The sequence below is a fragment of the Aspergillus vadensis genome (genome assembly GCF_003184925.1).
Source record: "Aspergillus vadensis CBS 113365 unplaced genomic scaffold BO88scaffold_8, whole genome shotgun sequence".
Classification (NCBI taxonomy): Eukaryota; Fungi; Ascomycota; class Eurotiomycetes; order Eurotiales; family Aspergillaceae; genus Aspergillus; species Aspergillus vadensis.
In genome coordinates, this window is record NW_020292046.1 from 501437 (window position 1) to 515486 (window position 14050).

Below are 14050 nucleotides of genomic sequence, written 5' to 3' on the forward strand. Positions count from 1 at the left end.
AGACTACTAGGAATTCCCCATCCAAGATAATCGAACATTCCTCGGCTGGAAATAGCCCACCTCGGCCAAGCATACCTGAAGAGTTCCATTACGGTCCAGACAAGATCTCACTTTCTGTCGGCCACAGTCTTTACAGATTTTGTTGCAGGTACCCTTGGGGTGATTGCGGCGAAAGCCTGACAACTTCCACAACCTCAACCTTGAGGTGGTAACCTCGCCAGCAACATGGCTGGACCTGCACCCTCCGGGCGTACACCGTCCCATGCCCAGTCGTCGTTACCATCCCTACCAGCGCATTTACAGTCGGATACTCACTTGACCGCGCACCTTGCAAGCCGGTAGGGTTTCTCTTTCATAGAGTATGAAGCTCATTTCACTGACAGCGGCTTCTAAGGTTCCATGTGGGCTTACCGACAGCCCGTCTTTCCTCCCAGGCATTGATTAGCTTGAACACATACACAACATCATCCCGCGGTCCCGATGGCGACAAGGAAGGAAGTGCTATGGGAGAGGCGGAAGACCTTGCCAAACGTGCATTTACTCGGCTAGGTGCCCGTGGAGAAAACCAGGCCATTGTTTTCCTGTGAGCATACCTATCGATAACTGCTTATATGGAAAGCTGACAGTCAGTCTAGTGGTGAAAGCGGCTCTGGAAAGACCACCATTCGCTCACACCTGTTATCATCATTTCTCTCCTTCTCCTCGACCCCACTCTCCTCGAAGCTGTCTTACGCCACGTTCGTTTTTGATACCTTGACTACGACCAAGTCGGTGACTACGCCAACTGCGTCCAAAGCTGGATTGTTCCTGGAACTGCAATACGACGGGTCTTCCTCGGTCAACCCCACCCTGATCGGTGGTAAGATTATCGACCACAGGCTGGAGCGTAGTCGCATTGCCTCAGTGCCCACGGGAGAACGTAGTTTTCACGTGCTCTACTATCTCTTAGCCGGTACCAGTGCTGCGGAGAAGGAACACTTGGGCTTCGACAGTTCTATCCATGTGTCGACGAGTGGTGGCAAGCTCTCAGGCGCCTCAATTGGTCACAAGAGGTGGAGATACCTCGGCCACCCCACCCAGCTTAAAGTCGGTATTAATGATGCCGATGGTTTCCAACACTTCAAGACCGCACTCAGGAAATTGGAGTTCCCTCGCAGTGAGATCGCCGAATTCTGTCAAATCCTTGCTACCATTCTTCACCTTGGTCAGCTGGACTTTGTTAGCGGCCAAGCCACTACCACTACAGCGGAGGAATCTGGCGGCTACTCTCATGAGGGCGGCGAAACGGTCACCGTCGTCAAGAATAAGGATGTCCTCTCTGTTATCGCTGCCTTTTTGGGATTGGGGGTGGAAGAGCTGGAGACCAGCTTCGGGTATCGGACGAAGACGATTCGTCGGGAACGCGTGACAGTGATGCTTGATCCGAAGGGCGCCCGGCAAAATGCTGATGGGCTCGCGCGCACCCTATACTCGCTGCTGGTGGCCTATATCTTTGAGGGTATCAATCAGCGGATATGTGCGGCTGAAGACAGCGTGGCGAACACTGTCTCCATCCTCGACTTCCCTGGATTCTCTCAGGCCAGCGCAACTGGCTCTACGCTCGATCAGCTCCTGAGCAATGCGGCCACCGAGTCCTTGTACAATTTCTGCTTGCAGTCATTCTTCGAGCGGAAGGCTGAGATGCTGGATCGTGAAGAAGTTACTGTGCCTGCTACAAGCTACTTCGACAACAGCGATGCTACTCGTGGCTTACTGAAATCCGGAAATGGCCTTCTGAGCATCCTCGACGATCAGACTAAGCGGGGCCGGACCGACTCTCAGTTCCTCGAGTCTGTCAAAAAGCGGTTCGAGAACAAAAACCCCGCCATTACAGTCGGCAGCACGGGACAAGGGAATGCCCTGATCTCCCAAGGTGCTCGGTCCGCATTCACGGTGAAGCATTTCGCCGGAGAGGTCGATTACCCCGTGCATGGCCTTTTGGAGGAGAATGGCGATGTTATTTCGGGAGATCTCATGAACCTGATGAGGTCGACAAGTAGTGACTTTGTGCGAGACCTATTTGGTCAAGAAGCTTTGCAGACCGTCACCCATCCTCAGGAGCGGACCGCGATTATGCAGGCACAGGTGAGCTCCAAGCCTATGAGAATGCCCAGCATGGCTCGCCGGAAGGCTGGACCATCTCGGTTAGCCTTCGATGCACCGGAGGCGGACGATCAAGATGAATACGAGAGTCAAGCCGGTAGCATGTCAAAAAGTTCCGGCCGCCGAAAGAGTACGATGCTGGCTAACGGCATGCAAGGCGCTGCGGGCCAGTTCCTATCTTCATTGGATATCGTTAGCAGATGCTTGAATTCTGCCAATCTGAACCCCTACTTTGTGTTCTGTCTGAAACCCAACGATCGCCGCATTGCGAACCAGTTCGATAGCAAATGCGTGCGAGCACAGGTTCAAACCTTTGGCATCGCGGAGATCAGTCAGCGGCTCAGGAACGCCGACTTCAGCATCTTCCTCCCATTTGCTGAGTTTCTAGGCCTGGCGGAGATTGGCAACGTCGTTGTGGGGAGCGACAGGGAGAAGTCCGAAGTCGTCTTGGATGAAAAGCGTTGGCCAGGGAACGAAGCTAGGGTAGGCAGCACGGGCGTCTTTCTCAGCGAGCGCTGCTGGGCCGATCTCGCCAAGTTAGGCGAGCGTGTTGTCCCTGTATATCCTGCGGAAGGCTCTGATGAAGGCGGGGATAACCTCCTTCACGCGCGCGCTGGCGGCTACGCTGATTCAAAAGTCCGGCTCCTCGGCCCGTCTGATCAGTCCCCGGGTGGTTTCATCTACGGGGAGGATGGAAAACAAGGGTATTCCAGTAGTCGTGAGTTCGATGGGCGCTCAGATGCCGGCGCCTCTGCATTCAATTCGGGCGACATGTTTCGGAATTTGGATACGAGAGAACAAATGCTCGAAAAGGGCAACGAAAAGAAGATGGAGGAAGTGGATGAGGCGCCTGTCTCCGGAAGTCGCAAACGCTGGATGGCAATTGTCTATCTTCTCACCTTCTATATCCCAGACTTTATGATCAAAACGTTTGGCCGCATGTCCCGGAAAGATGTTAGAACCGCCTGGCGTGAGAAGCTTGCGATCAACTTAATCATCTGGTTCAGTTGTGCCTTTGCAATCTTCTTCATCGTCGCTTTCCCTGGTCTGATTTGTCCCACACAGCATGTGTATTCCTCGGGTGAGCTGAGCACACACAACGGCAAGGATGGGCATAATTCATTCGTCGCGATTCGCGGTATAGTTTTCAATTTGGGCAAGTTCATGCCGTCTCACTACCCAGATATCGTCCCGGAAAAACAACTCAAGAACTACGCTGGTACCGACGCCACCGGTCTTTTCCCAGTTCAGGTCTCGGCTCTATGCCCCGGAAAAGACGGCTCTATTGACCCTACAGTGCTCTTGGACTACTCTTCCACGAACATCTCCGGCTCTGCCACCACCGTCAGTACTAGTGATACCAATTGGGTATACCATGACTTCCGTTACTTCACCAATGACTCTCGCCCCGATTGGTTCCAAGAGCAGATGATAATGCTCAAAGCGAACTACTTCAAGGGATGGGTTGGTTACACCCCGACATACCTGAGAACTTTGGGAGACAAGTCACAGTATATTGGAAGTATCAACGGGAGGGTATACGACCTGACGACATATGTGGCCGGAGGACGAAGAGTGCAAGCTCCTGTAGGGGAATCGGTCCCTGCTAATGTCGATCGGAACTTCATGGATGACCTTGTCGTGGAACTTTTCCAACGACTGCCAGGTCAAGATTTGACAAAATACTGGGAGGACCTGGCAATATCTGACGTGATGCGCGAACGTATGCAGCTCTGCTTGGATAATCTTTTCTTTGTCGGCCATGTGGATACACGTAATTCGCCTCGTTGTCAGTTTGCCCGTTACTTCATCCTCGCCATATCAATCTTCATCTGTTTGATTGTCGTCTTCAAGTTCTTGGCGGCTTTGCAATTCTCGAGAAAGAATCTCCCAGAGAATCTCGACAAGTTCATTATTTGTCAAGTCCCAGCCTACACTGAAGACGAGGAATCCCTCCGCCGTGCTATCGACTCTATGGCTCGCATGCGCTATGATGACAAACGCAAACTTCTCGTGGTTATTTGTGATGGTATGATTATCGGACAAGGAAACGATCGTCCTACCCCTCGAATCGTCTTAGACATCCTAGGCGTACCCGAATCCGTCGACCCTGAGCCGCTAAGCTTCGAAAGTTTGGGCGAAGGTATGAAACAGCACAATATGGGTAAGATTTACTCGGGTCTCTATGAGGTCATGGGCCACATCGTTCCTTTCCTGGTTGTTGTCAAGGTCGGTAAGCCCTCCGAGGTCGCTCGGCCAGGTAACAGAGGAAAGCGTGATTCCCAGATGGTGCTCATGCGGTTCCTCAACCGCGTCCATTACAACCTTCCCATGAGTCCTATGGAGCTGGAGATATATCACCAGATACGCAACATCATCGGTGTCAATCCCACATTTTATGAGTTTATTCTACAGGTCGATGCCGATACGGTTGTGGCCCCTGATGCTGCAACACGAATGGTGTCAACTCTGCTGGCCGATACCCGCATTCTGGGTATCTGTGGAGAAACTGCTCTTTCGAATGCCAAAACGTCAATGGTGACAATGATTCAAGTCTACGAATACTACATCTCTCACAACCTTGTCAAAGCCTTTGAGAGTCTTTTCGGATCCATTACTTGTTTGCCGGGTTGCTTCACCATGTATCGCATCCGCTCAGCCGAAAGCGGGAAGCCTCTGTTCGTGAGCAAAGAGATTGTTGAAGCCTATGCGGAAATCCGTGTCGACACTCTCCACATGAAAAATTTGCTGCACTTGGGTGAAGATCGTTATCTGACAACACTGCTTATCAAGCACCATCCCAAGTACAAGACGAAGTATATCTCGGCCGCTAAAGCTTTCACAATCGCCCCTGAGAGTTTCGCTGTGTTCTTGTCGCAACGTCGTCGGTGGATTAATTCTACGGTCCACAATCTAATTGAGCTGATACCACTGAATCAGCTTTGCGGTTTCTGTTGCTTCAGTATGCGCTTCATTGTGTTTGTGGATCTCATCAGTACAATCATTCAGCCTGTCACCGTTGCTTACATCGTTTACCTGATCTACTGGCTCATTCATGACACATCCACGATTCCATGGACGGCATTCGTGCTTCTGGCTGCCATCTACGGTCTGCAGGCACTCATTTTCATCTTCCGGCGTAAGTGGGACATGATTGGATGGATGTTCATTTACATCCTTGGTATCCCTATTTCGTCGCTGGCTCTGCCCCTGTACTCATTCTGGCATATGGACGATTTCTCCTGGGGTAATACACGTGTCATTACTGGAGAGAAGGGCCGCAAGGTCGTTATCTCTGATGAAGGAAAGTTTGACCCGTCGTCCATCCCTAAAAAGACGTGGGAGGAATATCAGGCCGAACTGTGGGAGGCTCAGACTTCGCGGGACGATCGTTCAGAGGTTTCTGGGTTCTCTTACGGCACCAAGTCCTACCACCCAATGCAATCTGAGTATGGATTCCCGGCTTCGAGACCAGTGTCTCAATTTAACCTTCCTCGTTACTCGTCTCGCATGTCTTTGGCACCTTCAGAGATGATGAGCCGGAACATGGAGATGGAGATGGAAGACTTGTCTCACTTGCCAGCCGATGATGTCCTCTTGTCGGAGATCCGCGAGATCCTGCGCACCGCAGACTTGATGACGGTGACCAAGAAGAGCATCAAGCTGGAACTTGAGAGACGTTTCGGCGTCAACCTTGACGCTAAACGACCCTACATCAACTCAGGTAAGGCTGCACAAAATCATCTATTAACCAGAATTTCACTGACATCATTTCCTCTACAGCCACCGAAGCCATTCTTGCCGGCAATCTGTAAAACGACCGTTTCTCGATTACCAAAATGGCATCTACCCGGATGCGCAATAGCCGATTAGACAGCTAGTCCTTCACTCTAGCTGACATGATCATAAAAAACCTCCATCTGTCCATGACATTGACGACGATTGCATCAACATCATCATTATATCGTTATCGTTATCTTTTTATCTGCAAACAATCTCCCTCCAAAACGCATGGTTAATCAATGAACGTCGTTGTCGTTCCTGTTACATTCTGTTTCATTAGCTGTACAAAACAGCTCTGGCGTGGCGCTGTACATTATCTTTATATTCTTGTTTTCATTTCTCTTGATTCTAATGTGTGTTATTGCCTGCATATGTCTGTTTGTCATTATGAGGCATATTGAGCGGTTGATTTGTTTCTTGCGAGGTAGACCATGTCGATTAGATAGTCATCGCTTTTTTTTTACAGCCAAGTACATATACAAAGAATCAATGTATAATGCACACAAAGCTACCAATCTTTCATTATCAAGTTCATGGCACTAAGACCGACAAATTCAACCTTAGTGGTTCAAATTCATTTGTAGGGAAACACTAAGCAAAACAAGTTGGTAGTAGTAACTGAACAAACATCATCCCATATACTATGTCCAGAATAAGTACTATGACAATCACAAGTTCAACATATAGAATAATATTTATATTGATATATAGTCCTTGTTTTGTATAAGAAATATAAATATAAAAAAGAACAAATAGACAATAACATGAAACTAAGTCTTCTAAATAACATTACCCCTACTATCAAATATTTCAATTAAGCTAAAGTAATGTATCCGCAGGGAGCAGCGCCCGAGAAAATTACAGAATATACCAGCTAGCCAATAAATAGCTCCCAAAGCATGTATGTCTTTTATGGGGGCGTCCCGGAGAGCCAGATTAAGTAATCGCCGTCTGGAAATAGCAGGGAATCTTTGACCTCAACAACACTATAGGGAGGTACAATGATTTCCGCAATTGCCCGCCCATAATCAACGGGTGGGCATTAATCCTTCAGCCATTCCACAAGTCCCTGTTGCATGTCAACTAACAACTAGCGAAGTTGTGTAGATCACGTGATCTGTATGCCTGTGCGGTGCCTCCCGCCGTCCGTCTCAATCCGTCCTCAACTTTGGTTCTATTCCATTCACTTCTGCTTTGAAGGGTCATGGAATATAGAAGCTGGTGTTTATAATGGCCGATAGCGCATATCCATACGACACTGGCCTAGTGCGCGAGCTTCTAAAGAATAAGCGCAAGTCCCGCGGCATCCGATCCTGTTTCCCCTGTCGACATCGCAAGGTCCGCTGCGACGGCCAGGTTCCTTGCTCCAGCTGTGTCAAACGCAGCCATCCTGAACTTTGTCGTGTGCCGACATCTTCTGAGACTGGGAACGAGGATTATCTTCCCTCCGCCTCTGCCGACGTTCCTCAGGGACCATCTCAGCACTATAGTTCAACGTGAGCCGCCACTCTAGAACTTCCTGCCCAAGCTGATACTCATTCCCCAGGAACCTCGAAAATGACACTTTGTCGACTAACCCAGGCGACGCAACAGCGGTCCTGATCTCCCGCTTGGAGGCCATTGAGGAACAAATCGCCTCGCTCAAAGCTGATCTTCTGGCTACGGCGGCGGCGACAACAACCACGCCTGCCTCGCAGCCCAGCCCGCGGACTGGAAGCGTTGCCCGACTACCTGGCATGCGTGTTCGACCTGCTAGCAAATCACCTGGCCGGTACGTTGTCGAAGATGCTACAGGTGCAACGATCTACCTCGGTCGACACGCGGACGCACCACTGGCGCTGGGTTGCCGCCAGACCACGATGTCGGCGATGGCGGGAGATCTTTCTCTGCAGGATGTCCTGATCAATCAATGCATGCCGCGAGCATACCCTTTTATAAACCTCTGGGGTGCAGAGGCCACCCTGAGCGATGTGTGCCAAACGCTGCCTGAGGATTCGGACGTGATCCGGTTGGTTGCCCCTTGTACTTGCTCTGGTGGATGAGGCGCAATGTGCTAATGGATATTGCAGCTACTGGCAGGCGTACCAGACCAAAGCGTACCCGTTTTACCCAGCGCTGGCGGCAATTGATGAGTTTGCACAGGCGTTGTTCGCTTTCTTGGACCAGCGGATGCTGGCACACGAGGCGATGACGCCGCCGGAGGAGCCGAGCTCTTCTTGGATGGCGCTGCTGTTTGCAGTTCTTGCTTGTGGGGTCCAGTTCTCGGATGATCCCATCCAGGAGCGCGATTTGCGGTCCAAAGTGCTTGGTAGGTTGACTTTGTGGTGAGAGGATTGTATTCGAGTCAAGGCGCTGACTGTGGGCAGTTTGCTCGTCATTTCAATGTCTGCGTATGTCCAACTTCTTTTACCAGACTAATACAGACCAAATTCAGGCCATGGCCTTGATTGGGCACTGTCTGCGAAACAATCTGGATACCAACAGCGCGTGGATCCTCATGGGTAAGAGAAGGCACCATTACTTCTATTCTCTGCGGCCTTTGTATTGATTGACGCAGGCGCGACTATACGACTAGCGCAAAGTATCGGGCTTCATGAAGCGTCTCCATCTTTGCCGGAGGCAGAGCAGTTTGAGCGAAGCAGATTATGGTAGACTTCCCAGAGCCCTTGTACATTGCATTGTCTGAATGACTACTAGGTGGATGCTCATCTGGCAAGACACGTTCCTCTCTTTCACATACGATCGTCCTTTGGGAACAATAGCGATGAACTGTTCAATCCCATACAAACATGACACGGATGGTCTAAGCTTCCAGGAGTGTGTCTTCGCTATTTGCCATCAGATCATCGAAGAAGCGCGCCAAGAAACCACAGATGGCCCGCAGGACCCCTTAGAGAGCATGCGCGAATCCAAACGCCAGCTCGATGGCATCCGCGATGCCGCCGCCCCTTTCCTTGTCGACAAGCGTCGATGCGTCTCGCTGCAGGACCATCTCGAGCGACTGGCGCTTGATATTCATCTCGGGTATGTGACCTGCCGAATTAACCGTGTATACCTGGATGGCCATACTGGCGCGCCCTTTCCAACCGCCGTAGCCGTGGACTGCGTGCAGCGCGCGATGCAAGCTATTGAGAGCTTTCTCGATCTCCACCGATACTCAGCCAGCGTGTGCCGCTCCTGGGCCTTTGTTCACAACGCGGTAAGCTGCGCCATCACGCTCAAAAGCCTCAATCATGTGCCAGTCGATGAGCGGCGCAAGTCGGATCTCCTTGTGCAGCGACTGATAGCTGTGCTCGAAAAGGAGGAGAAAGAATCCGAGTGGTGCGACGACGACACCAATGTGCGCTACTTCGGGCCGTACTCCCGGGCTCTTAAAGCCCTGCGCGAGATTTGCCACAGTGCCGGCTGAATACTTGCTAATATTCACAACACGTCTATACAACACGTCTAATTAAGACTACAAAGTACTTTGTCTATCAACTTATATACACAATGGTCTCAATCGTCAATCACACGCGGCGCTTAGCCCTCACATAAAAGTTCAAAGGCCGAATGAGCTGGAACTCTGGGTCATAATCGATGGCCTCTTGACCGTCACGAACGAACTCGTACCTACTCACCAGCTCGGCCAGCAGGATCTTTACCTCCAACAAAGCAAAGTTGAAGCCGATGCAGCCGCGCGGCCCCGTTGCGAACGGTACATAGGCGCAGCGGTGGCGGTTCTTAACCTCGTCCGTGTCCCAGCGGTCCGGGTCGAAGCGGAAGGGATCACGCCAGACCTTGGGGTTGGTGTGGATGGCATATAGGGCAGGCACAATGACGCTATCGGGAGGAAGGCGATAGCCGCCGGGGAGGACGACGTCGGTCTTTGTTGTGCGGCCCGGCTGGAAGGAGGCATTGTGTAGTCGCTGCGTCTCCTTGACGAACCGGTCCATGTACGGCAGGCTGTGTGCCAGGTCCGGCGTCCAGGTCGTCTGATTTCGCTCGCCAGCAGGGCCTACGATACCGTGTTCTACCAGCTCCGCGTACAGCCGGTCCTGCGTACCCTCGTACGTGACGAGGCAGTAGATCAGCCATGACAGCAGCGCCGATGTGGTCGTGAACCCAGCCCCTGTCACAATAAGCATGTTGGCCAGAATCAGGGATGGCGGGAAGTGCGCTCCTGTGTCGTCGACTGCGTGCAACAGGTAGTCAACGACACAGGTAGCAGACAACGCGGCGTCGGCCATGGGCGCGTCGGTGCTGCACGACTCGGCCGTCACCGTGTCGACCTGCTCCTGCAGCAGCGAGTAGATGGTGTGCTGGACGTGGCGCAGACGAGCCGGGTCGCCGAAGGGTAGGTGGCGGTACCATTCACCGCGGGCTGTGATTTTCTTGTTGAGCGAGAGCAGACTAGCAATGTTGGTGACGATGGGGTGCAGGGGGCTGTCGACGGCGTTGAAGTGGCCGAAATCCTTGCCAAGAGAGAAGCGGCCAATAGTCTGCGATGCCAGTTTTATCATGTACTGGTATACGTTCCAGGACTCATCACGGGCGTCCAGCTCGTCGAACACGGGCAATGACTTGCGTGCGCACTCCTGCATCAGCCCCGTGTAGTGCCGCACTGCTTTGGGCCCCATAGCTGGCGGTAGGTACTTGTGCGCCAGCCGCCAATTCTCCGTCTCCGTGTCACCGATAAAGATGGCTGTGTTGTCTTTGACGCCCCAGAGTGGGTGATCGGAATTGATCTTCTTGGTCATGTACGCTGACTCGGCGAAACACACTGCTGCCACCTGCGGATCGTCCGTCAGGTAAATCGTCTTGCCCATATTGGTAGTCTTGATGACAGGGCCATATTTGCGGAACAGCCGGTAATGGTTGCCAAGGTGGTCCGGAAAAATCTCATAGAAGCTGCCAACGAGCGGCAGGCCTGGCGGGCCCTGTGGCGTCTGCACGGCGTTACCGTCGATGCGCAGGCCTACGGGAGAAGTGGACGTCGCGGCCGCGAGCACCTCGGACACCGTTGTCAAGGTATCATTAGAGGAGGTGTGGAACGAAATTCCGGTAGGCTGAACGACATGAAATACACCCCCGACTGCGCGTTGGAGGTCCTCGAACTTCCAGAGGGCGTCGACTTCGAGACACTGCGCTGTGGCGACGACTTCGCCTATGAGGTAGAAATGACACTGCATGTTGTAAGGGAAGTATGGACTGCTGTAGGACAACAGACCGGGATTGCCTTTTGGCAAGGGTAACCTTTATATTCCATTAAAGACGAGATTTGGCCTCTGCATCTCCAGTGTCTGCTTGGAGTCACGTAAGGGCCACTTCCTTGGTGTTCGTACGGACTTCGCACGAACTTCGGCCGAGGGTCCAGTCTTATGTTTGCACGGGTAACCGGAAGCATCACGCTCAGGGTGTGAATGATATTTATAAAGTGTGCCCTGTGTCTGCACGAAATAAACCAGCCTACAGCACACAATTTGCCATGGCGACATTCACCCTGGAGCAAGTGCAAAAGCACAACACGGCCGACGACCTCTGGATCGTCCTCCACAACAAGGGTTAGTCACTTTACTCTTTTGCCTCGCAGGATATGGAAGTTGACCGTCAATGTAGTCTACAATGTTACCAATTATCTAGAAGATCATCCCGGTGGAAAGGAAGTTCTCATCGAAGTTGCTGGTACCAATGCCACCGAAGCTTTTGAAGAAATCGGCCACTCCGATGAGGCGCGCGAGCAGCTCGAGCCCTACTTTGTTGGCGACTTACCTTCAGAGGTACTATCTTAACCCCTATTCACACTACATACCCTGACTTGCCTAGGAACAAGCCGAGACTGTGGAGATCTACCGTCCGACCTTCGAACAAGTGTCACAGTCCGCCGTCGTCAACGTGAAGAAGCCCTCGCCATGGGGATTCCTTCGCACGGCAAGCAAACTCGGATTGAGCGGTCTCGTCGTCACAGCCATCGTGACAGTTTATAACCGAGGCATGACGCCCTCAGAAGCCCTCCAGGTTGTGCAGCACTCGGCGCTTTCCTTAATCCAACTCCCACGGGGCGCCGATGGCAATAACGCCAGCCAATTCTGGTTAGGTGCAGGCATCTCCAGCATCATCCAATTCTCCGCAACACTTGGCCTAGGTTTATGGGCGTCGACGAAGCTAGACGTACAGCAAGAGTTCACGCACTATGACTCTCACAGACCATCCAAGCCCGCGCATCTGATGCACCTTTCCAAGACAACCATCACCATCCCGAGACCAAAGCCTCTCGACCCGCGACAATGGCGACCCTTCACCATGACCCAGAAGACCGAGATCGCCCCGAATGTTTACCACATTATTTTCTCCCTGCCGAACCCCGACGACATTCTCGGCCTCCCAACAGGACAACACATCGCCCTACGTGCATCAATCAACGGCACCAGCGTAGCACGCTCATACACCCCCATATCGAACAACAAGGATCGCGGCCGCATCGAGCTCCTCGTAAAGGCCTACCCGCAGGGCGCAATGACGCAGCACCTCGCGCAGATGAAAATAGGCGATACCATCGAGATCCGCGGCCCCAAAGGCGCCATGCAGTACTCCCCACGGTATGCCAAACACATTGGCATGATTGCCGGCGGCACTGGCATCACCCCTATGTACCAGCTTATCCGCGCCATTTGCGAGGATCCGGCAGACACTGATACGCGCGTCTCACTTCTGTATGCTAATAATACCGAGGAGGATATTTTGCTTCGCGCAGAGCTGGAGGCTTTTGCTCGTGATCATTCAGATAGGTTTCAGGTGCACTATGTGCTGAGTAGGCCTGATGATAGCTGGACTGGGTACCGAGGGTTTGTGAGTGCTGAGCTTATTCAGAGGCATTTGCCTGTTGTTGGACCGGATAGTAAAATGCTGCTGTGTGGACCGCCGCCAATGATCGGGGCTATGAAGAAGGTGTTGCTGGAATTGGGATGGCCTATGCCTGGGGCGGTGGCGAAGGCTGGGGATCAGGTGTTTTTGTTCTGATAGATTAGGTGAACAACTTCAGTTTCACGTATAGAGTCCACTTACCAATAATCGAGCCAGCTTACCAATAGTCCAGCCGCCAAGTTGATAAACCCGCACGTAGTAGCAGTATGTCAGTGGCAAATCCCCCCCCTCTAGCATCATTGATTGCAAGCAACTCTGTATAATCCTTGCTAATATCCTCTAACTCTGACTACGATTTCCCCAGTACATTGAGAGCTACTCAAATACTGATCATTTCATCTCCTCCAGTAAATCATAGCAATAACATACTATGTTGAGACATTCACTGCAGCCAGGCAGCTGTCAGCTGTCAGCTGATCCTTCTCCTCTTCTTCCTGCGTGGTCTCCGACCACCACCTCTTCCAACAACAACAACCAACTACTCTCTTGAGATCAGATAGATCCAAATCCATATATCTTTGGCCCTCCGTCTTGACATAACCCTACTTCAATCCCAACATACATATCATACCAACGCACCTATTAGTAGTATACACCAGCAGCCTTCATCATTTGTAACCCAGCAAGCTCAAAGAGCAAACACCTTCATCATCATCATCATCATCATCACCATCCTACAACCAACGACCCACCAGCCCACTACTCCCCCAAAAATGGTCAAAACAGGATTGATTCATCATCCACAACCCGCCTAACCGTCTCCATCAAACATCCCAGAAATCCATCCCTAAAGACCACCCTGCTCGGAAACCGGCACAACAACAACAACAACACCACCAACCGAGAAGAATCTTCTCCGAACTTCCATTCTAGTAAGGAGGCTTAACTTGCCGATAACCGATTTTCTCCCCTTACTTCGGGTCCACTGTGCAGAAGAATGCCCATGTGGGGTCCAAGAATTCAGGGTTCGGTACTTGCTGGCTTCTATCAAACACTCTCTCCGAACTGTATCCGTTCCGTGTCCGAGGGTCTCCGAAGTCATTCCGTTGCGGGTTGGGTGGGTTGGGTTGGGTTTCTTCGGCTTCCCGGCATTGTGGTGGATAGGAATTGTATACGTGAAGTTTCGGGATTGAATTACGGGTTCGTGGTACTGGGTATTTATTGGTAGAGTGTATATATATATATATATATATATATATATTAAAACACATATATAAATATC

At 51.6% G+C, this 14050-nt stretch overlaps 4 protein-coding genes across 4 annotated transcripts; 3 read left to right on the forward strand and 1 right to left on the reverse strand.

The window, feature by feature from the left end:
* On the forward strand, window positions 1-6146 carry chsE (chitin synthase class Va). Its single transcript, XM_025702286.1, has 3 exons — window positions 1-338; window positions 395-583; window positions 636-6146. Exons 1-3 carry the CDS (start codon window positions 226-228, stop codon window positions 6013-6015), a joined length of 5682 nt encoding a protein of 1893 aa, XP_025564116.1. The 5' UTR covers window positions 1-225; the 3' UTR covers window positions 6016-6146.
* A 978-nt stretch (window positions 6147-7124) lies between these two features.
* BO88DRAFT_261200 (Zn(II)2Cys6 transcription factor) lies at window positions 7125-9384 on the forward strand. The gene is made up of 6 exons (XM_025702287.1): window positions 7125-7421; window positions 7472-7933; window positions 7995-8233; window positions 8292-8426; window positions 8483-8573; window positions 8623-9384. Exons 1-6 carry the CDS (start codon window positions 7156-7158, stop codon window positions 9332-9334), a joined length of 1905 nt encoding a protein of 634 aa, XP_025564117.1. The 5' UTR covers window positions 7125-7155; the 3' UTR covers window positions 9335-9384.
* BO88DRAFT_261206 (cytochrome P450) lies at window positions 9214-11244 on the reverse strand. The gene has a single exon (XM_025702288.1). The coding sequence runs from the start codon at window positions 11094-11096 to the stop codon at window positions 9435-9437; it is 1662 nt and encodes a 553-aa protein (XP_025564118.1). The 5' UTR covers window positions 11097-11244; the 3' UTR covers window positions 9214-9434.
* A 148-nt stretch (window positions 11245-11392) lies between these two features.
* Window positions 11393-12924, forward strand: BO88DRAFT_337436 (uncharacterized protein; the record flags this gene model as incomplete). Its single annotated transcript, XM_025702941.1, has 3 exons — window positions 11393-11468; window positions 11524-11684; window positions 11731-12924. The coding sequence occupies 3 exons, from the start codon at window positions 11393-11395 to the stop codon at window positions 12922-12924; spliced, it is 1431 nt and encodes a 476-aa protein (XP_025564119.1).
* Window positions 12925-14050: the final 1126 nt, after the last annotated feature.